At 44.4% G+C, this 23,382-nt stretch overlaps 1 protein-coding gene across 1 annotated transcript in view; it reads right to left on the bottom strand.

Moving 5' to 3' along the window:
- Nucleotides 1–14,843, bottom strand: part of st8sia1 (ST8 alpha-N-acetyl-neuraminide alpha-2,8-sialyltransferase 1) — a gene marked incomplete at both ends in the record, with an annotated part of 40,124 nt that extends 25,281 nt beyond the window's left edge. The window contains 2 exons of the mRNA XM_083657315.1: nt 13,523–13,667; nt 14,665–14,843. Coding sequence (XP_083513441.1) covers nt 13,523–13,667; nt 14,665–14,843 — 324 coding nt within the window. The remainder of the gene's footprint in view (nt 1–13,522; nt 13,668–14,664) is intronic.
- Nucleotides 14,844–23,382: the final 8,539 nt, after the last annotated feature.

The raw sequence follows: 23,382 nt of genomic DNA, 5'->3' as shown, positions 1-23,382 counted from the left end.
TTCTGCTTTCTGTCTAGCCTGAACATACAGTATTCTGCTTTCTGTCAGACCTGAACATACAGTATTCTGCTTTCTGTCAGACCTGAACATACAGTATTCTGCTTTCTGTCAGACCTGAACATACAGTATTCTGCTTTCTGTCAGACCTGAACATACAGTATTCTGCTTTCTGTCAGACCTGAACATACAGTATTCTGCTTTCTGTCAGACCTGAACCATACAGTATTCTGCTTTCTGTCAGACCTGAACATACAGTATTCTGCTTTCTGTCAGCACCTGAACATACAGTATTCTGCTTTCTGTCACACCTGAACATACAGTATTCTGCTTTCTGTCAGACCTGAACATACAGTATTCTGCTTTCTGTCAGACCTGAACATACAGTATTCTGCTTTCTGTCAGACCTGAACATACAGTATTCTGCTTTCTGTCAGACCTGAACATACAGTATTCTGCTTTCTGTCAGACCTGAACATACAGTATTCTGCTTTCTGTCACACCTGAACATACAGTATTCTGCTTTCTGTCAGACCTGAACATACAGTATTCTGCTTTCTGTCAGACCTGAACATACAGTATTCTGCTTTCTGTCAGACCTGAACATACAGTATTCTGCTTTCTGTCACACCTGAACATACAGTATTCTGCTTTCTGTCACACCTGAACATACAGTATTCTGCTTTCTGTCAGACCTGAACATACAGTATTCTGCTTTCTGTCACGACCTGAACATACAGTATTCTGCTTTCTGTCAGACCTGAACATACAGTATTCTGCTTTCTGTCACACCTGAACATACAGTATTCTGCTTTCTGTCAGACCTGAACATACAGTATTCTGCTTTCTGTCACACCTGAACATACAGTATTCTGCTTTCTGTCAGACCTGAACATACAGTATTCTGCTTTCTGTCAGCACCTGAACATACAGTATTCTGCTTTCTGTCAGACCTGAACATACAGTATTCTGCTTTCTGTCACACCTGAACATACAGTATTCTGCTTTTCTGTCACACCTGAACATACAGTATTCTGCTTTCTGTCAGACCTGAACATACAGTATTCTGCTTTCTGTCAGACCTGAACATACAGTATTCTGCTTTCTGTCAGACCTGAACATACAGTATTCTGCTTTCTGTCACACCTGAACATACAGTATTCTGCTTTCTGTCAGACCTGAACATACAGTATTCTGCTTTCTGTCAGACCTGAACATACAGTATTCTGCTTTCTGTCACACCTGAACATACAGTATTCTGCTTTCTGTCAGACCTGAACATACAGTATTCTGCTTTCTGTCACACCTGAACATACAGTATTCTGCTTTCTGTCACACCTGAACATACAGTATTCTGCTTTTCTGTCAGACCTGAACATACAGTATTCTGCTTTCTGTCAGACCTGAACATACAGTATTCTGCTTTCTGTCAGACCTGAACATACAGTATTCTGCTTTCTGTCAGACCTGAACATACAGTATTCTGCTTTCTGTCACACCTGAACATACAGTATTCTGCTTTCTGTCAGACCTGAACATACAGTATTCTGCTTTCTGTCAGACCTGAACATACAGTATTCTGCTTTCTGTCAGACCTGAACATACAGTATTCTGCTTTCTGTCACACCTGAACATACAGTATACTGCTTTCTGTCAGACCTGAACATACAGTATTCTGCTTTCTGTCACACCTGAACATACAGTATTCTGCTTTCTGTCAGACCTGAACATACAGTATTCTGCTTTCTGTCACACCTGAACATACAGTATTCTGCTTTCTGTCACACCTGAACATACAGTATTCTGCTTTCTGTCAGACCTGAACATACAGTATTCTGCTTTCTGTCAGACCTGAACATACAGTATTCTGCTTCTGTCACACCTGAACATACAGTATTCTGCTTTCTGTCACACCTGAACATACAGTATTCTGCTTTCTGTCACACCTGAACATACAGTATTCTGCTTTCTGTCAGACCTGAACATACAGTATTCTGCTTTCTGTCAGACCTGAACATACAGTATTCTGCTTTCTGTCAGACCATGAACATACAGTATTCTGCTTTCTGTCAGACCTGAACATACAGTATTCTGCTTTCTGTCACACCTGAACATACAGTATTCTGCTTTCTGTCAGACCTGGCTGTATTTCAGTCAGAGGCACGGATGAGAAGTGAGACTCCTGGCGGAGAAACAATTGTCCTCATTATTCCCATTGGAGTGCACACATTTGAGAGAACACACACATGCATACACACACACGCACGCACAACACACACACACACGTGCGCACCGCGCACACACACACACACACACACACACACACACACACACACACATGCACACACACACATGCAACACACAACACACGCACGCACGCACACACACACATGCACACACACACACACACACAACACACACACCTCTACTTGCCCCAGGGTCTCTGCTGGACCGTGACGGGGGGTTGAGTCAGAGCAAACAATAACCTTGCTAACAGCACACCAAGCAAGGGGGGGAACCAGTGAGCCGGGCCAGGGCTAAAACCTGAGTGGGGGGACGCTTATTGCGGTAACACATAGTCAAACTTTAATTCAGGAAACCTAATAATAATCTGACCCAACTTTATACCTTTTCTGGACTTCAATTTCTTGACTGGTTTCGCAGATTTCGGTTTGGTTTGCTCAGTATGATGTATGATCAGTGGCTAGGCTAGGCTATAACAAGGGCTTTCCACAAATATTAGTATTCTTCCCTCTGTCAGTATCACAATATGAAACAACACTAGGTCTACAATAGGGCTGGGCAATACGGGCAAAAAAAATCATATCTCCGTATTTTTAGGCTGAATAGCGCGACATGATAAACATCTGAGTATTTTCTACTAAGTGCGCTAAATGTTCAGTTGTAAAAGTCAAAGCCACATGTGAGATGTCACATGCACAACAAAACAAGACTACTTGACTGACCATATACCAACATCCATATTGCGATAATATTTTAGTGATGACTATTGGTACTTCCACAAAATATTTACACAATGAGATTTTTGATCAATAATCATTAGTAATGTGGATATAATGACTGAGTGGGTAAAGTTAAATAATAGAACAGTCTGGTAAGTTCAGAAAATTGCATCACTTCACTGTAATGCAGCCTTCAAAACCAGGAAAAGACAACACATTACGATATCCAAAATCTAAGACGATATCTTAGTCTCATATCACGATATCAATATATCGATATACTGCTACATCGATATACGGCCCAGCCCTAGTCTACAGTAAAATGTGTAGTCATGAGTATCAGGACTGAGCAACAATATTTTCTCATCTCTACCCACATCACTGCATTTGAATATACAAATATATATTCAAAATATAATTACTGTACAACTGAAAGGAGAACTAGATACAATGAGCATGGGGAAAGACACAAAGCATCAGGGAAGTTACTGTACAGTATGAGTATAGTATACAGATGCTCTGTTTGAACCATTGGTTTAACACTAATTATCAAGCAGTGCCATAATTGGCACATTCCTTGGCAGGTGCCCAGATATACACTGCAACTGTCCATGTCCAGGCAGGCCGGATTCACAGCACTGGTAGTGTGTGGGTGGGTGGTGTGTGTGTGTGTGTGTGTGGTGGTGTGGTGTGTGTGGTGTGTGTGTGGTGTGTGTGTGTGGTGTGTGTGTGGTGTGTGTGTGTGTGCGTGCGTGCGTGCGTGAGGCGTGCGTGCGTGCGTGCGGTGTGCGTGGTGCTGCGTGCCGTGTGTGTGAGTGTTGTTGAGTGTAGTGTGTGTAACCCACTAAATACTAGTTACCTTCTTTCTCTCTCTCTCTCTCTCTCTCTCTTCTTCCTCTCCTCTCTGTCTCGGTCTTACTCTTTCTCATATGCACAGACTCACCCAAGTGCCCACAAGATAGGCTTGTACAGAAAGTGCAACCACTACCTCCTAAAAATAAGCCTTGCAAGGATGAGATGGACACACACACACACACACATACACACACACACACACACACACACACAAACACACACACACACACACACACACACACACACATACACACACAATGCAACAGGGTGCCACCGCACCGCAACCTTGGACAGGGCAAGGCACAGAGAAAAACACCTACCAGTACATTTCCATGAAAAAACATTAAAGTCCCTGGAAACCAGAAATATTTTATTATTATTTAGCATTTTGAGTTCATCACATCACAGGGGCCTATGTTAATAAGCCACCAGCCAAATTTGAACGATGATGAACGTCGCAAAGTATATAAATTTAGGTTTGACAGCCATGGCAAAAGTAATGAGAATCAATTATTTTTTAGAGTGTATTTTCTCCCGCGGACTGTGTGGGCGTGTCCCGTCTGCAGCAGGGAAAATTCTCTGTCTCTCTCTCTCTCGAAGGAGAAGAGAGAAAGAGAGAGATGGTGTGTGTGTGTGTGTGTGTGTGTGTGTGTGTGTGTGTGTGTGTGTGTGTGTTCGCGCGTTGCCCCGCTCATAGCGTACTGACTGACGGTCATCTGTCTATCTATCTTATCTGTCTGCACGCGCGCACACACACACCACACACACAGCACACAGCAGCGCTGTGCCCTCGCAGGCAGAGTAGAGAGCTTTCCCTCTCAAGGTTCCTACACACCGCCGACGAGTAACGATAGAAGAAGATAGAAGTAGCGATAAACTCGCAGATAGACAGATAGACAGATAGATAGACAGATAGATAGATAAATGTTGGTTCTTAAAAGAGCCTTTGTGTTGACGCAATGCGTAGTTAGCTAGCTGCAAAAAGGTGTGGGACCACTAGAACTCTGAAGAGAGATGAAGGCAGAATGTGCGGGACTGCGGGTTGCGCGTGTACAAAGGTTATATAGAGCTTATGACGTCATAAGCTCCTGCATTTTAGCACCTCGCGCACTGCTCTCTTCAATGAGGAAGTATCTTGTAGAATCTTGTAGAAAAGTGTCGATTTTAAGGCTTTGGGTTGAAAGTAATGTATAATAATTTCGGAGACACACAATTACTAACATAAGATCCTAAATAACATAGTTAGAACGTTTTTGTGGATTTTGGTTTCCAGGGACTTTAAAATTCAAGGCACAAATCTGTAGAGTGACATGGCATAATATTGGTCTAAAGTCTGAACACAAAGAAATAGCTAACATGAAGCAAAATAAATAACAATAAAAAAAACATACTCAGCCTGTGTGTGAACATGAAATATTTAAATGAAGTTATTAATATAACCAAAGTTCGGGAAGACAAGACCACATCTCAAGCACACATTCAATTTCCTGCTCCCACCCTACTTATACGTGCCTAACCACAACCTTTTCTCTCTGTTCTGTCGTAAGTCTCAGTTCTCTCATCCCACCCTCCCAAACCCATGCTCTCCTCTCCCAGTGCAGCAGGGCTGGGCTGAATGCTTTTGAAAAATCTATCTAATTGCTGATACTGCAATTGTGATCTGATTTGTGATGGTATTTAGACACATTTAGCCTTGAACAAATATTGCGCCTCCTGCGATTTGGAAATTGCAGTAGGCCATATTGCGATTTCGATTAATTGTTCGGGCGTAGTGAGTGACAAATAAAATGTTGTTTCACAGTGTACATAATGCATATTTCATAGTTCGTCAAGACGAATTGCAGAGAGATTATGTGTGTTTGTATCTATGCATTGCTTTGGCAACATGTGCACATGTACATCATGTCAATAATGCTCTTTGAACTGAATTGGCAGAGAGAGAGAGAGAGAGAGAGAGAGAGAGAGAGAGAGAGAGAGAGAGAGAGAGAGAGAGAGAGAGAGAGAGAGAGAGAATTTACGCTTGTCTCGAGTATAGGAATCACAGGGGATATGATGGAGCCAAGAAGACTCCCCATCAGCATTCAACCCTGACTCTCAATCTCCTGGTTCCTTGAGCTAACCATCGACCCCAAGACATTCAACCCTGAATCTCAGTCTCCTGGTTCCTCCGGCTAACCATCAACCCCAACACACTCAATCCATCTCCATTCATCCCTCCATTCTCAAGCCCTCCTGCCCTGAATAAACCATCTAAATACATCTCATAGTGGCTTTGTCTTTGTTAGTGAATGAAGAGTGAGGTCACATGACACAGAAGACACACACACGCTCTCAAAGTGATGTAATGCAACACAAAAGGATGCGTAAAACGTGAAGTTATCTGTCTTCTTACTATAATACATTACATTACATTACATTACGTCATTTGGCAGACGCTTTTATCCAAAGCGACTTACAATAACACATTTTTTGTCAGCAATAGAGCAATCAACTATGGAGCACAGTCTATGACAACTACAACTTCTGAAGGAACAGTGGTACAAGTTTAGGTTAGTTTTTTTTTTTTAGTTTTTTTTATAAGGAAAGAGAGAGAACGAAGTTAGATCAAGAAGGGCCCAGATGGAGCCTGGTATACCATATATATATAATATATGGTATATATGGTTTTAGAACATAAACACTTACATTAGTATTAAAAATTGCCTGGGTAGCTACTATTTCAGTAAAAAGGTCACTCAATTTTCAGTTTAGTTGGGTTAAATTTGCTGCATGATTTTGAAAAAAGCCTTGTGATTATTTTGACTGATATTACAATTGATGAATGATAATTTTCACATAATCTTAATTGGAAAACATGCTAAAATGATTATGGTGTTATTTTTGGGGGGATCTGTACCTACAAAGATGTTTTCTTAAAGGACGGCTTTACCGTGGGGAATATGAATATATATCAATCTCACGCCCCTAAGGTTTTAGAATCCGTTTAAATATTTTGAAATTGGAGCTTCACTGCCTGACCTATCAGGCATCTCTCACATTTTTAGGGAAGCCGGATGACGCGTTACGCGTCACCCGGCTTCCCTCCCCGCTTGCGGAACTCGAGCGCCTATGAACTACAGTCTTGTGAGCCATGGTCCCGCCTCTAGAGGTCCTCCACGCCCCTTCAGAGCTCTCGACGAAAAGCAAAAGGCAGCCATCTTGTCCACCCGCATAGCATACTGTAGCTAGGTTAGCTTTCCATAGCTCCTTGCCAAGAGACCATATCTCTGGAACGGAAGCACCAAAAGACACGAGACTGGCGGCATTGGAAAGCTCGTCAAATTTTACATCTAGTAGTAGGTGAGTTGAAGTAACGAAATCAACGCTGAGCAATGTACCCATTTTTACACATTTTTACAGAAAATAGTTACAACATCAGATGCGCGTAACTCCTACGAAAATGCCTTAAAATGCATGAATTTTTTTTTATGAAGACATCTCCCGACATATATACTACCGTTTACATTTGGTGCAATTTGGAGGCAATTTTATTTTCGATTTATTTCTTCTTCTTTGTATCTTTTATTGTCGAAGCCTTCTTCTTCTTCTTCTTCTTTGAGTTTTATGGCGGTTGGCAAACATATATGTGCATTACCGCCACCTACTGGAGTTTGATATCAGCCAAATGCCTGAGGGGTGGGCATGAAAACGAAGGCCACGCGAGCCCAGTGCATTGTGGGAAATGTAGTATTTCGGGTCCCCTCACCCGCCCCTCCCCTCCACCACCCCCCCCCCTCCACACAGAGTGGATTTCTGGTGATATCTCTGGCGGGAAACAACCAATTTCAAAAATTTCAACGGATTTGAAAACCTTAGGGGCGTGAGATTTAATATATATTCATATTCCCCACGGTAAAGCCGGCCTTTAAGTCTGTAGAATATGATGTGTAGGCCACGACAATATTAAATTTAAAATGGTATTTTGACACACATTTGTCTTTTATTTTTATTTTTCCCCTCTCCTATTTTCTGCCTAGTTGTACTTAACCAATTCCCCCCTGCTGTCCCGGTCATTGCTCCACCCCCTCTGCCGATCTGGGGAGAGCCGTAGACTAGAACATGCTTCCTCCAATACAGCCAGCCACTTCTTTTCACCGGCAGGATGTAACATGTGGGAGGACTACGCTATTCCCCCCAGTTGCCCTCCCCCTGACATTTTTATTGATTGTGCAGCCTACATATACTGTACATACATTGTGCGCACTACATATCCACCCCCCCCCCCACACACACACACACACCTCGATTTAGCACAGCCCTTTTCTCCTCATATTCTGATTTGTTTATTTCGTCAACCTCACTTCCCCCTTCCTCCATACACTGAATGAACATGCCTCTTCTTGCACACAGTTCATGTCTTCAAATTAGGGTCAAATTAAATACCGCCCAGTATGCAAAAACACTTATGCAACCATGTCCCATCTTGTCCTTTACACCTCCTCTACACCCACACACACACACACGGGCACGCGCGCGCGCACACACACACACACACACACACGGAACACACAACATTAGGTCCCTTTTTGTACTACACAGCATCCTCTCTAGGCAAAGCAGAGGGGGGGGGGAGCGGTAGCTTGGAGCCAATCCAATTCCAGCTCTCCCCCCAACTTCGCCAGGGGAGAGAGAGAGGGAGGGAGGGAGGGAGGGGTATGGCTTTTTCCATCTCTCCTCCAAACCATTAACACCTCCTCTAGATGGGAAGAGGAAGAACACAACCAACTGCTAATGATCTCACAGCAACCGGAGTTGAGTTCACTTTGACGGTTGACTCTCGGCTGCTGAAATCGATAGAATTACCCAGGAAATGTCATTTAGATGACGGCAATACAGTGGGATAAATACTGTAAATACAGTGCATGGTGCTGTATTCTTGTTGTGTGATAACCATGGAGATGAAAATGTAACTGCAGAAGTCGGCATGGCTGACTAGTGTCATGACACAAAATACAAAGGTGGTACACTGACGGATGTAAAAGATATGGTTTGTTTAAGAAGTGTACCATGTGTGTGTTTATTTTAATATTTCCCCCTTAGCACCTCTCCAACTATAACTCCTCTACTTGTTCTCTAAAGAACAGCCGCTCCCAATTCAGTTGTTCTGGGCCGAGTGAAAGCGAAAAACGCAGGAGTTATAAGAGAAATAAATGAAAGCGAAAGAGGAGAGTGCGTGGCGTCTCTTTCATACGTGCATTGTGTAGACCTCTACGTGTCTCATAAGTTGCATCCTGTATGCTATGTCTCATATCCTCTCTCCAATCCTATTAGTAACTACCCTCACTGCTAACAATCTTCCAGTAATCCTTTATCCTCAGAGTGTGTGTGTGTGTGTGTGTGTGTGTGTGTGTGTGTGTGTGTGTGTGTGTGTGTGTGTGTGTGTGTGTGTGTGTGTGTGTGTGTGTGTGTGTGTGTGTGTGTGTGCTCCAGCACAAGCACACCCCTTACACACACCACCCCCATCCTCTATTATGGATCAACTAGGATCCTTGTCAAATCCCACAGCCCCCTCAACAGTGTCATATTCCGCTGACAAGGAGAAAATCATTTTCCACCATCTGGTATTACTTACTTTCATTCATGCAGAGGACATAGCATATGAAAGGGGCTGGGGCGGGGAGGTATGTGGATCTCTGAGTGAAAAATAATCAAATAAGTAATTATGTGGGTGTAAATGTGGTTCAAATGGTTTATAATGCAGCCATGGCGGTGCTGAGAGCATCTATCTCTCTTGCTTGTTTTCCAATATCTGAATATTAGAGAGGATTGGCACCAAAATGCATCTTTGTGTATCTGGTAGATAACTGTCTGGTGCACATGGGAGAGGCTTGTTTAGGGGACTGGAAGTGAGCTAATAGCCAGAAAGCTTTCGATTCATAATGGACTCCAGTAATGATGAGGACTGACATTCTGTTTTCACTGATTCTAAATCTAGGCATCAGAATGAAAACCAAAACCAACTTTGGTTTATGTAAAAGGTTAATACTTTGCTAATAATAATAATTATAATAATAATGCTCTTCACTCATGATCACAAACATCATCTGCATCATCTACAGAGCTATAGTATCTACCAGAGATGAGTTTGTTGCCAATCCTCAGTTAATGGGTAAGATAACCAATGGTAAAAAATGAATAAAAAGCTTGCACACTGCGTGGGCTCCAGTTTCAGTGTTTTTATTTTAACACCCAAGATAACCTAAGATAACCAAATGGGCCAAATCCCTCCCAAAAGTCAGTGTAGTCTTTTAACCTAGCTACTATGACGGATACAACAATTCCTCATGAGCCAAGAATCTCCAGATGATCTCAGCTCGCAGCATGACAACACGTTCTGTGTTATGTCCTGACAGGTCCTCCAACATGTCTGACTGGTCTTGTGGTGTGTGGCAGGTGCACTGCGCGCACACAAATTGTTGCACATAAAAAAAAATCTGTTTATGAGAAGTGCATGCCTCATATGAATTTTAGAGGAAATTTTATTTAAATACATGTATTCTGTTACTCCCCAACCCTGCCAACAATGCAGTGTTTACAACCATGTGAGCATAGTTAATTAAAGGGATTCTCATGACTGGTTTGATCCTTTATAGTCAATAATTATTACACCTGCTGAAGAGTTTTGAGTGACCACAGAGCTTAGCGATTATGCTGGGGCTGTGGTTAGCTGCAAATAGGCTATGAGACACAGACAGGCAGAAGGACATGTGCCCACTGCCCAGTGGGACCGCCGTCCAACACTGAGAATGAATGCCCTTGTAAGTCTGTAGGGCATTCTGAATAAGAGTGCCCTCAATCGCTATTATTTCATTTATTCTTTTTTCAGCTTTCTAAAATAAAATCCCACTTGCTGACCTTCTGCTACCTAACCATACTGCAAAGTCACTGCAATGTAGGTATCACTACTACCATGTGAAAATGACCCAAAAATGGCTTACATGCAAATACACTGAGAGGTATGAGAAACATGCACTCTTGCACGCACTCATGCACGCACACCAGAGATGCTCACGAATGCAGATGAATCAGAAGCCACCCTGCAGGACTGTTTTGATCACGTGGACTGGGAGACGTTCAAGGCTGCAGGAAATCTGAACAATTCCGCAGACACAGTTAGCAGCTTCATTAGAACATGCAGAGAACAGATAGTACCAAGAAGTAATGGATCAACAGAGATGTACGTGCAGCCCTCCATGCAAGAACCACTGCCCACACATCTGGATCGCAGGATTTGCACAAACAGGCACCTTACACACTAAAGGTGCTTTCACACCGACCTATTAATGTTTTTCGCTGGCATTTACATACAAAGTCAATGCAAACGAGCGATTGAGTGTATATTCGCCGGGGAGAAAAATCGCTGGGCGTCCGAGCGACAGAGACAGAGCGATAGGGCGAAAATTCACTCGTCGCCCAAGATGAAATATCCCAACTTGAGCGAAATTTCGCTGGCATCAGTCGCTCGCTGTTCAACGCTGATTGGCTGCCGTGTGAGAGTGAGTCAAGGATCACTGGCTTGGAACAAACCGCTGGTTTATTGTGTGGCAACAAACCGCATTGACAGCTGATTGACAGGCTGACAGCTGACATGAAGTGAAGTCTGTACTACCGGTACAGAGCTTGCGTTAGGAGCACGCTGATAGTTATTTAGCTTGTAAATAACTACGGTGGCTCGTAGTGGACAAACATCATGACATTGCGTAACGTTATAGCCCCCAGATGTCAGTTATTGTGCCTGTTGACAAGCAATTTAAACACAGCGACAGAGCGATTCCAAAGGGTTGAATCGAGCGACAGAGAGAAAAATAAATATCTCTGTGTGAACACAGCTTAAGGAGTAAGGACAACCATCAAACAGCCAAAAAGAGAGTTTGGCAAACGTATGGAGCACAAACTCGACACAAACAACCCAAGGCAACTATGGATGGATGGTCATGCATGCTGCCACAGCCTTCAAGGGGAAAGTGCAGGGCAGCCAACCCCAAACACCTCACGCAGCCTCCCAGATTAACTGAATGCATTCTCTCTCTTTATTATTATTGTTATTGTTGTTATTATTATTATTATTATTATTATTATTATTATTATTATGTTTTTCCGATTTCCCCCCCATTTTCTCCCCCATTATACTTGGTCAATTTTTCCCTCTGCTGCCCTGGTCGCTGCTCCACCCTCTTCCGATCTGGGGAGAGCTGAGACTAGCACCGTGCTTCGTCCGAGACATGGCAGCGCAGTAGCCAGCGGCTTCTTTTCACGCAACAGCGGGAGCTTCACCGGTAGGATTCCCACCAGTTCCCTTCCGCAACGAACAGGCACCCCGACCGACCAGAAGAGGCGCTAGTGCAAACTGAATGCATTCTATGCCAGATTCGACCCCTCTGCCAGCCACCCAAGTAATATCCCCGCCCCTGCCAATGAACAAACCCCCCTCACCCCCCACCCCACCGCCCCCTCCCGTGCTCCCACCCCCTCCGGCCCTCCCGCACCCTGTGGCTGCGTCTCCAGCCCCGTCTGGTATGACCTCTACACCCACGACTGCACAGCAACTCAGGCCTCAAACACCATTGTGAAGTTCGCAGTGGTGCGGTGGTGGTGGGGCTGATCTCCATCAACGACAAGACGGCCTACAGGAAAGAGGTGAGTGGCCTGGAACAGTGGTGCCATGCTAATCACCTCTCCCTGAATGTCTCCAAAACCAAGGAGATCATCGTGGAGAACAGGAAGGGAGGCGGCACCGCAGTCACCATCTACGGGACAGCGGTGGAGACGGTGGGCCAATTCAAATACCTGGGAGTCAGCATCCACCAGCACCTGACATGGGCCATCCACAGGCCTCTCCGGCCTCAGACGGCTAAATAAGTTTGGAGTAAGGCCACAATCCTCAGAGACTTCTACAGAGGCACCATAGAGAGCCTGCTGACAGGCAGCTTCACCGCCTGGTTCAGCAGCGCCACAGTCCACAAGGCACTGGAGAGAGTGGTGCCCTCGGTCAAGCACATCACGAGCTGCAGACTGCCCAACCTGCAGGAACTGTACAATCAGAGGTGCCCCAGGAAAGCCAAGAAGGTCATCAAGGACCCAACCCACCCGCACAACAGTCTGTTCTCCCTGTTACCATCAGGGAGGACATACAGGACACCCAAAGCTCATCCAAATTCACGTCACTTTAACCAAAATGGTGACAGTGAAAATGCCAAACTCGAGGCTTCAAAACACGAGTTCAAAAACCAATGGGTGACATCACAGTACGTCCATCTATATAATTGAGTATGTGGGCAATGTTTGTTTGTTTCAAGTTCTGTGTTCTGCCACAGCTATGCCGTTTTATGTGCGATCAGGCTGAAACCTTCAGGGTGTGTAAAGGGCACCTGTGCGGGTGACCTGACGGAGCTGGATTTTTTAATTAGGCTAATTAGCTAATGATGTGATGACATCAGTGATGTTATCAGTGATGTCATAAGGGCACACACACACACACACACACACACACACACACAAGGAGGCATTGTGACAAGACTGATCAGTGATGTCACACTCACACACACACACAAGGAGGCACTGTGACATCACTGATGCAATAACATTTAGTGAGCAACGCGCGTGCGAGCACACACACACACACACGCACACACCGTGGTGAGCACCCTCTCTCCCCTCATTAGGCCTACCTGTACAAAGAGCGAGTAGGTCTCATTGTTGACAGTGTGTGAGTGGTAGAACTCTCCATCGTACCACAGCACCTTGCCCATCGGAGAGTTCTCCTTGGTCACAGCAAACATCCTGCGTGGGTCGCAGCATTCTGTCAGCAGCTTCCTGTGGACAGAGGAAGTGAGTGGCCATCAGTGCTTTAAAGGCTATTGTAGGCTGAGTGGTCAGCATCCCCCACACCATATGTGGGGAAACTCCGTGAACAGCCACTGATTTTTTTCAAGCTCAGCATGGACATTGTACTGTATAAGCCAGTCAGGTTCCCACAATGTGGTTTGGGGTGCTTATGAGGGCTTCAGGGGGGTCCCCAAGTACAGGAATAGTTATTTCTTATGATTAATCGATTTATATATGAATGAAAATCATACCAAACAGACATCTGTGGCTAAGATGTTTAGGGGTGCTTGGCATGAAAAAGTATGGGAACCCCTGCTCTAATCAGAACGCAGCATGACGCCCCCTCCCACAGGCAGCACCCTCTGGTCTGGTCTGTAAGTGTCACCTGTGCATGATCCTAATTGGCTTTGCCTCTGAGAATTGTGTCTGTGCTTTCTCATATTCTCAAGAGAATGAAATTGAATAACACAAACAAAACAGTTGGACTGTAACTAACATGCTCTGGTGATTAGGTCTGCTTTCAGAACAGTGTCACTGCCCTCATGAAATACCTGCTGGATAACATTTAATCAAATAGGAAATTCTAGCGATTTTGTGATGTGATCAATAGCGAGTTTACAGTGATCTCCTACCATAATATTCCTGTAGAATATTAATATTTATATAGTAGGCCTATCTATCATAATTATACAATAGTATCATAGAATAGTATGCTAGTTCTTTTGACAAGGGTAGGACTCTTATGCATGGCATACATACAAATAACAATCATCAGCATCAGCATCATACATTAAACCTAATTTTATTTGACCTCATGCCCACACTGAGACCTGATTTGTAGGAGAGCTGGAGGTGATTCGTAAGTGAAATAATACCAGGCTATTTATTCCTCCTTTCGCCTTGGACCCCCAGGAACCCCCTTGAGGACACCTGGGGGTCCCCGGCCCCCACTTTAGGACACGCCATTGTGAATCCTACCACCGACCTGTACAAATCGATGCCCGTCTGGTTCTTCTGCCACACTTGACCCTGGCCCAATACCTCGTCCACTATCTCTTTATCGCTGGGCAGCCTGTAGACGGGGAACACGTAAAACCAACAGAGTACCACCACACACAGAGCGGCCCACACCGACAGCTTGCCCCGGTAACATCGCACCAACATCTTCCCCTTGCTGCGTCTTGTCTTTGCGCGGCTCAAAACATCCAGGGAATTCGCATTGAGACCGGTGGCGGTGCGGTAAAACGCAGACAAACAGGTACAAAGCTCAAAGGTCTCTGCTAATACTGGACAGATAAGACTGCATCCCGTCTCATCCTTTAGGCAGGGTGGAGTGTGAATGGAGCTGCAAGGTATTACCGCTTGTTTGGCTCAAGCATGCGTCTGGAAATCAGTGTCCAGTCTGTAGTTTTGTAGGCTTGCGCTTGCGGGTGAGCCCGTCCTTGCAGCAGCTCGGGGTCCGGGTGCTGATTATGGTTGCGGGGTTTGGGGCTCTGCAGCAGCCAGGTGCTGCAGGAATCCAGCGTTGTGCTCTCGGTGCATCACCACCATCATGACAGCAGTCTGCCTCGATGCGTAGTCGGACTGTGAATGGTCTAGCCAGTGTTGCCAGATGGCAAATGTTGAATTATCGTACCAGAGGGTCAAAATTATCGTTTTTGGAGTGAAATTATCGTACGCCCCCTCCCCAGCGCGGCGCGCCTTCGGCGCGCCTATGTCCGGTGGGCTGCGGCTGATCACAGGCTACTTTTTGGACTTGGCATGATTTTTCAACACTGTGATCTCAGCCTGCGTTGCAACAACAACAAAACACTCTGCAACAGCTTTGAGCCAGCCAGTGAATAAAGCGTTGCTTTCCCATTCAGTCAGGGTACATTTGTTTTCTGTGCTTACTTTGTATAAACAGATAGAGTGATAGACGTAGGATTCGACTGAGTGTCACAAAATGATGAAATTATCGTACATTTGGGGGATTTGGGGATTATTGATCGTACATCGTACAGAGGTCGAAATTATCGTACAAATACGATAATTATCGTACGTCTGGCAACGCTGGGTCTAGCCCTCCCCCCGGTCTGCCTCTGCACCCCAACCGAGTCCGAAAGGGTTTCTCTGTGCCCGATCCGTTCCTACTGGACCCAGCTTGCTGGCCTCTCCTCCGGGCTCCTCTCTCCTCTTGCAGGCTGTGGTTGGGGGCCGTGTTTGGTGCAAGTGCACTGCCACTGGGCGCAATCCATTCAATCTCCCTCCCCCTCCTCCTCTTGCTCCTCTCGACGTCCCCTCCCCTCTCTCTCACCGAGACAAAGTGCTTCTTGTGCTGCTGAAGCTGCGTCAAGCCTTTCAGAAATAGCCAGAATGAGAGTGGAAGTGTAGCGATATGGTCTTCAAAATAAAAGCGTAAAATTAGGCACTTAAATATGTATCCAGTAGCCTATAGTAGGCCTATGCTATGGCAGAGCCACTGTCTGGATCTGAATCAGCCCCAATTTACAGCTGTTAGAAACATTAAAGCTGCAGTGTGCAGTTTTGAAAATTACGTGGGTGGAGACTGGAGACACTTCTTCTTCTTCTAATGGCTTTCCAGCAGACTGGATGCCTTGCTGCCTCTCACAGTTGGATGGTCTAGACTCTAGACCTGGTTCTTCTTCTTTCAAGTTTCCAGTGTTTTTCACACCTCCTCAATCTTGGCTGTTGCACCCATAGTTGCACCACCCAGCACATCGTCTCATGTTCCGTGTTTCCCACAGGATTTTGAGTATTTGTGGTGGGGGACCGCAGACCCCCTAGGGGGGTGCGGGGGTATGGCCCCCGCGAGATTTTTTAAAACATTTTAAATTAAAAGGCTAGATCTATGAAGAACATGTCATCATTACTGTGCTGTGGGTTTACAATGACAAACTAAATTTCTCCCTATAGGTCAGGGATACTCAACTTGCTTTGCCACTTTCGTGAAATGATAGAAGGCGAGGGGCCAGTTAATAACCCTTTGGAACTCTCTCCCAGCAGAAATCCGCAACGCCCCATCACTGGCTACCTTCAAAACTCTACTCAAAACTCACCTGTTCAACACAGCCTTCGGCAGCTAGTCTCTTTCTGTTCTTTGTTGTTCTTTGTTGTCATCTATGTGTGTCCGTCATCTTTTGTGCTCTGTGAAGCGGCCTTGGGTTCCTTGAAAGGCGCTATATAAATCCAAGCTATTATTATTATTATTATTAATAAACAAACAATATACATTTTTCTGTAGCGGATTGTAGGTTTTTGGGGTGTCAGCCGGAGTTTAGGCTGACAGTGTTGTGCACACCGGATAGTTAGTTAGGTTAAGTTAGTTAGGTTAAGTACATACATAAGTGCCTGGGTAGCGAGCAGATGGCGGTATTTGACAATTTAGCAGCTAAATCATAGATTGTTGAAAGATATTCCATATTCCAGACTGAAATGCTATAACAGAAGTATTGGCCAGAATGACATGAACATTTATTGGACACTTATTCAGCGGATATCTTGCATGTTGCGTTCAGGTGAACTGTAATTTTTTTTTTTTTTTGGTCAACATCTTTTTGTGGCGGTCCAAATCCTTTTGTGGCGGCCCGCCACAAATTCCTTTATGTATGGGAAATACTGGATGTTCCTCCGCTCCTCATCCCTCCTTCTTCTTTTTGGTGTTTTATGGCAGTTGGCATCCATCCTCAATGATCCATCCATCCACTGTTTCCCTGCCGAGAGCTTGCTCTCTTCTCCTTCGTCTTTGGTGTTTTAGAGTACCACAGGAATGACGTATTTTTGTAGGCTTTATCCAGAAATCGCCGCCATTTGGTTCGTCAGTGGAAAAATCTATGGGGTTTTAAAATGGGGATTTCACTTAAATGCATAAAATAAGGTCTGTGGTTAACAAGTTTATGGGAACGCGAATTTGGGTTCAGCATGATACTCGTCACAAACGTTAATCACTTTTATGCCTTTTGAAGCGTTTTCAAAAAATCGCGTAAAAAAACGCATTTACGTTCCAAAAGTCATAAAAGTTATTCACGTTTGTGAAGATTATCATGCTGAACCCAAATTCGCATTCCCATAAACTTTTGTTAACCACAGACCTTATTTTATGCATTTAAGCGAAACCCCCATGTTAAATCCCTTAGACTTTTCCTCTCACGAACCCTCACGAAAGTATAGGCCTACTTCCAGACTCATTCCTGCGGTTCTCTAGTCTGGGCATGCTTTACACAGCTTTTGGCCTTAGGGGCGTGAAACAGGAAACAGTACCGGAAACAAGTGCACCAAAAAAATCTTCTTTGTTGTCGTTAGCTTGATGCGGCGAGGTTACATTAGCTAGAGCCTGATAAAAAGAACAACACAAGTTGTATAGTAGCTGTATAGTAGTTGTATAGTAGCAAGTTGTATGGTAGACACGCAAGAACTTTCCTCGATTAATTGTCGGATGCAAAGCTTCTGTATTGGCTTAAAATATGTGATATTGTGAATCCGCGATGTTTCTACAAGAACTTGAAAAACTTTGTTCGGTACGTCCATCTTTCGTTTTTTTTTGTTTTTTTTTCTTATTCTGTTTCCGCTGCTTGTTTCCTGTCTAGCGCGGGGTCTAGGACGGAAGGCCGAGAGCCAAAATTCCTTGTAAACGGAGGCTCTTTCTCCCCGAGAAGAGCCTGGTCTATTAGCCTGGCTTCAGACCTTCGAAGCCACGCCCACTCCACACTTGTGGATTTGGCTCTTCTTGGTCTGGCATCGCCATGTGCAAACAATATTTCTCCGGTTGAAAATCCAATCACGGGCGCTGATTGGCTAACGCTGTTGTAAGTCATGCACAACAGAAACAGACACAAAGCTAGCCAAAGCTAACATAGCTAGCTAATGCTAGCCAGCTTCTTCAGATTAAGCAGCCAAAGTCGTCCGACTTTTTTTCGCTTTAACAAACGTCTTATTAATTACTGCAGTGGACGATGAGACGTTAGTTAAAACAGCGGCCGACTTTGGCTGCTTAACGTGAAGAAGCTGGCTAGCATGAGCTAGCTACATTAGCTTGTGCTTGTGACTAGCAAGACTGCTGCGGCTGCCCTGCCGTGCCGGCCGGTTGCCTCGGGAAGAGCCTGGTGACGTGAGGTTAGGTTGCCATGGACACCTTGGTCTCTAGGGATTGGTTAAGGAAGACCTGCGCAGCAGAGACTTCCACACGACCTCGCTGGCTATGTGGTTAGCCTTCTGCTAACTTGAATGGGGATAAATAATTCAGTTGTGCGGCTCTTCTGCACCTTCCAAATGATAGCGGACCAAATGTAGCCTATGCAATTCTGAAGTGATGAAATTTTGCGGGGGCTGTATGACGTTCAAAACTATTTATCCACGGGATCATGTCTATGTTCCCCGGGTTCTATGTTCCCCGGGTTCTATATTCCCCGTTTTTCACTAACCTTCCCCAGCCCCCACGCCAAACCTAACCTCCCCCCATGCCTAAACCTAACCTCCCCCAGACCCTAACCCAAAACCTAACCTCTCCCACCCCCACGCCTAAACCTAAGGTCGGCATTGCGGGTGGTCGGCATAGCGGGTGGACACCATTTGGGAAAAACGGGGAACATAGGACCCGGGGAACATAGGACCCGGGGAACATAGGGATGACCCCTTATCCACTGGTTTACAGCCCCGACGGAGTAGGCTATGGCTAGGGTTTTAACAAATACTGCATTCACATGCTGCTCGGATTGTCCCATTTCCCGAGGTGGAAAGTCGTTCTTCCTCGGTGTGTTCATGAGCTTTTTGTAATGTGGAAACAACATGGACACAACAAAGAAGATGTGTTGTATTTTATTGCTCAGAAAACAACACGTTCATAACTTTTAAACTTTTGCATGACAACAAAGAGCAAAGGAAGCAGCCGGCGACTTATTTTTTGTAACATCACATGAATGCAGCGCACATTCCTACAGTACACTGCCAGAAGGGGGAGACAAAGGTTCTGCACTAAAAAAGTTACACTCCTGCTTTAACATTCACATTTTCAAAGTCTGAGATACCAAACTGCTAATCTGTGAGGCAGTCTTTCTTTGGCTAGTTTTGGCAGCTGCATACCTAAGCCAAGGCAACATGTTGTAAACATGTTGTCCACAAATGCTGCAGTGTTCTTCTGGTTCCAGTCAAGAACAAACGTATCCTTTGTTGAGACCCCTTGGGCCAATTAACCTAGTGCTTGAAAATGCAAAGTGCTGATATCATGCGCCCAAATTTGCTCAAAAATCTGCCCAGCGGGGGCGTGTGTGGCATATTGTGCAACACATGGACAAAGATGGACTGAGAAGATCTAGTGACTAGTCCATGGCCTGGCCTGGCCTGCTCCATTTCATTGTGAGGAATAATTACACGTGCAATTAGCCTTTCCTTACCCCCATGATAAATTCTCCTAAAAGCTCATTATGAGTCAGGGGTTTGAACAGGGATCTTCCATTTGAAAGCCACCCAGCAGGCAGCAGCCACTCATTATGCCACTTTGCGCATGTCATTGGTCATCCACTTGTACAGCCTTTATGACAGGCTGTGGATTCAAATAGATTTTTTAATAGATAGCAAACATTCCATTATTTTGAAAATGTTAGTGGAAATCCTGTAGGCCTATTTATTCTAGCTGACTTGACGCTGGTTGCTGCGGAATGCTTGTGGCTCCCCGCTGAGATCTGCCTCATGTAGACTAATGTACTGCCGCCCCCTACTGGACTGTCTTCACATTGAATGAAAGAGGTTTTCAAGATGGATTGATGGAGACGCTCCCTTTGGTGCTGCTGCTGTACCAACCACACCACAACTCCAAGCACAAGTCCTTTATAGTGGTAATCCCATTTTATTCTAGAAACATATACTTTCTTTAACACTGTTGCTGTCCCAGAATATTGAGCTATTTGAAGGACCAAATATTCTATTCTATTCTATTCTATTCTATTCTATGGGAGCCGTTGTATGTGTTGAGCTCTGCTGACTTCTTGTGGACACAGTCAGAAACACATGGGCTTTGTTTTGTGGTTGCTGTATTTCCCTCAAGGAGTCACATGGTGGAGACAGATCACATGGTGATTTCTTCTTATCATGAACTGTTGTGTGTGTGTGTGTGTGTGTGTGTGTGTGTGTGTGTGTGTGTGTGTGTGTGTGTGTGTGTGTGTGTGTGTGTGTGTGTGTGTGTGTGTGTGTGTGTGTGTGTGTGTGTGTGTATGTGTGTGTGTGTGTGTGTGTGCGTGTGTGCGTGCCGTGCGTGCCAGCGTGCGTGCGTGCGTGTGTGTGTTGTGCGTGGGTGCGTGCGAGATAAGGAAGATAAGATAAGGAAATCCAGAGTGAGGATCTTTTCGCGGCCACTTTTTTAAGGGACTATTTTAAGGTTAAACTTGGGTTTAGATTTCGAATTTGAATTAAAATGACGGTTAAGGTTAGGTTAGTTCAGGGTTAGGACTTTAACATTGGAATTAAGGTTCAGTTTACATTAGGGGGTTAAGGATTAAAGTTGTGGGTTAGGGTTAGGATTATAGGGGTTTTTCTTTGGATTTGTCATCTTCCACATTGGCCCACCTGTGTAATAGCTATGTGCCAGTGCAGTTGTATATAAGTGTGGGCAGCTGAGACATGCAAGCCTCTCTGGGCACCTGCCCGCACTGCACTCCGTTGGGAAACGCTGTGGGCAAGATCAAGTTTAGACCAGCGGGCAGAAGGATGAAATGGCAGGCTGTAGGGCCGAAGTCATGCGTCAGCTGCTCTGTGTGCCCCGTGTCCCACTACAGAGGTGCCACTATTAGAGTCTGTCCAAGTTCCAAAGAGTGTGAGGAGAGGGGCACTCATGTGTGGGGTACAGAGAAACTGAAAGATGGAGAAAAAAATATTACTTTTGTAAGATTGATCCAATGCTGTGTTCCGATTATAAATAGCACTGAATGTGCAAAATATTTGCGGCATCTTCCTAATCCTGAGTTGTTGCCGGCCCTTTAATTAGGTGACATGTCTAATCCATCTGTCACATGATGCAGAGGAGGTCTTAAACACCCTGCGGGCCATATCATGTACAAAGTGGTGTCAAGTGATAACACATACTTCAAAGTCAACAACTAGTCACCTTATGGCTTCAAAGTCAACAAATAGTGACCTTAGGCTTAGTGGGTTGGGTCTTGACCGTGGGTTCGAACCCTGTGAGGGCCAGATGGATTATCGCAGACAACTGACAAAACAAAGGTTTCGAACAATAGATGGACTCAAACCCCTTGCAGATCACACACACTGAGAATGAAAATACTGCAGCTGTAGGTGATGTCCTTCTCTCTGTCCAGGTTCAGAATATAATTGTTCAGATTTATGACTGCGTAAGGGAGACCAATGGGGCAACACATTGAGCTGTCAGCTGCCTATTTATGAATGCAATAACATAGAAAGTGCATGACAAGCAATTCTCCGATACCTCGGCCCGCCTTCATTCGTGTGTGTGTGTGTGTGTGGTGGGGGGGGGGGGGGAGAGCGGGTTGGGTTGCAGCAGAAATAGCATTCCCACCTGCTGAGGATCACTGGAAAAAAATTATGACAGAACATTTGCTGTTGGGCCCACCTCTCCCTCTGCTATCCCTCCCTCAGTGCCTCTGCATCACTCTGTTCTAGAAGGGACAGAAAAAGGAAATGATGGGAAGGGAATATGTAACTGGGATTTTGGTATTTTATATCTTCATATATTGATCTGCCAATAGACCCTGCAAAAATGTGTGAATTTGCTTTGGTCCAAAATAAATCAATTAAAAAAATATATAGAAATGTTTCTGTATTGCTCCATCTTCTATTACTGATGTGTCCGCTGTGCTGCATACTTGCACTAAGTCATATTCCTTGTTTGTAATCTATTTACTTACTGTGGCTATTATAAAGTGAATCTTGAACATTGAATCTTGAAAATAGATACTGAAACAGAATAAAATATAACTGTTATACATTAAAAGCTTGTTACAGAAACAGAATAAAATATAACTGTTATACATTAAAAACTTGTTACTGAAACAGAATAAAATATAACTGTTATACATTAAAAGCTTGTTACTGAAACATAATAAAATATAACTGTTATACATTAAAAGCTTGTTACTGAAACATAATAAAATATAACTATTATACATTAAAAGCTTGGTGAAAGGTGAAAATCCATTCATAACCTGCAATTATCAGGTAATATACTGGAGGCATGTTAAGAAACTATTTGAGTTGTGAAATATTTGACACATATGAAAGTGTAATCTATCAAAAGCTGGAGTGTTAAAAGTCGAGTTGTTATGTTACACATTCTGGGGACATGAGATATAGGCAACATGAGCCGTGTTACAACCTCCAAAAGAATTAAAGATAGCCTATGTTAGTTTAATTTAATCCTCAAATGTTAACCGGAGACAGAGAGAAACAGACAAAGAGAAGAAGTTACTTGACAAAGTTTTACAAGCTACATTGTGGCAGACAGATATGCAAGTCATCCAGTTCATGTCACTTAGGTTTCTAATCTCTGTGAAGCCCTTCACACTCAACAGCTCCACAGACTCTCCTCGAAGGTGTCCTTGTAGCTAACGCCTGGTTTATTACAAACTTCTTAGCACTCAGACCTGCTTTATTCCACCGCTATGAGAAGGAGAAGTTTGATGCTTAGTGTTAAGGGTTTTTCAAGAATTATACAAGTCCTGATCTAAATTAGCACTCA

The sequence above is a fragment of the Poromitra crassiceps genome (genome assembly GCF_964638095.1).
Source record: "Poromitra crassiceps genome assembly, chromosome: 2".
NCBI lineage: Eukaryota > Metazoa > Chordata > Actinopteri > Beryciformes > Melamphaidae > Poromitra > Poromitra crassiceps.
This window is presented reverse-complemented; position numbering and strand designations above follow the sequence as displayed.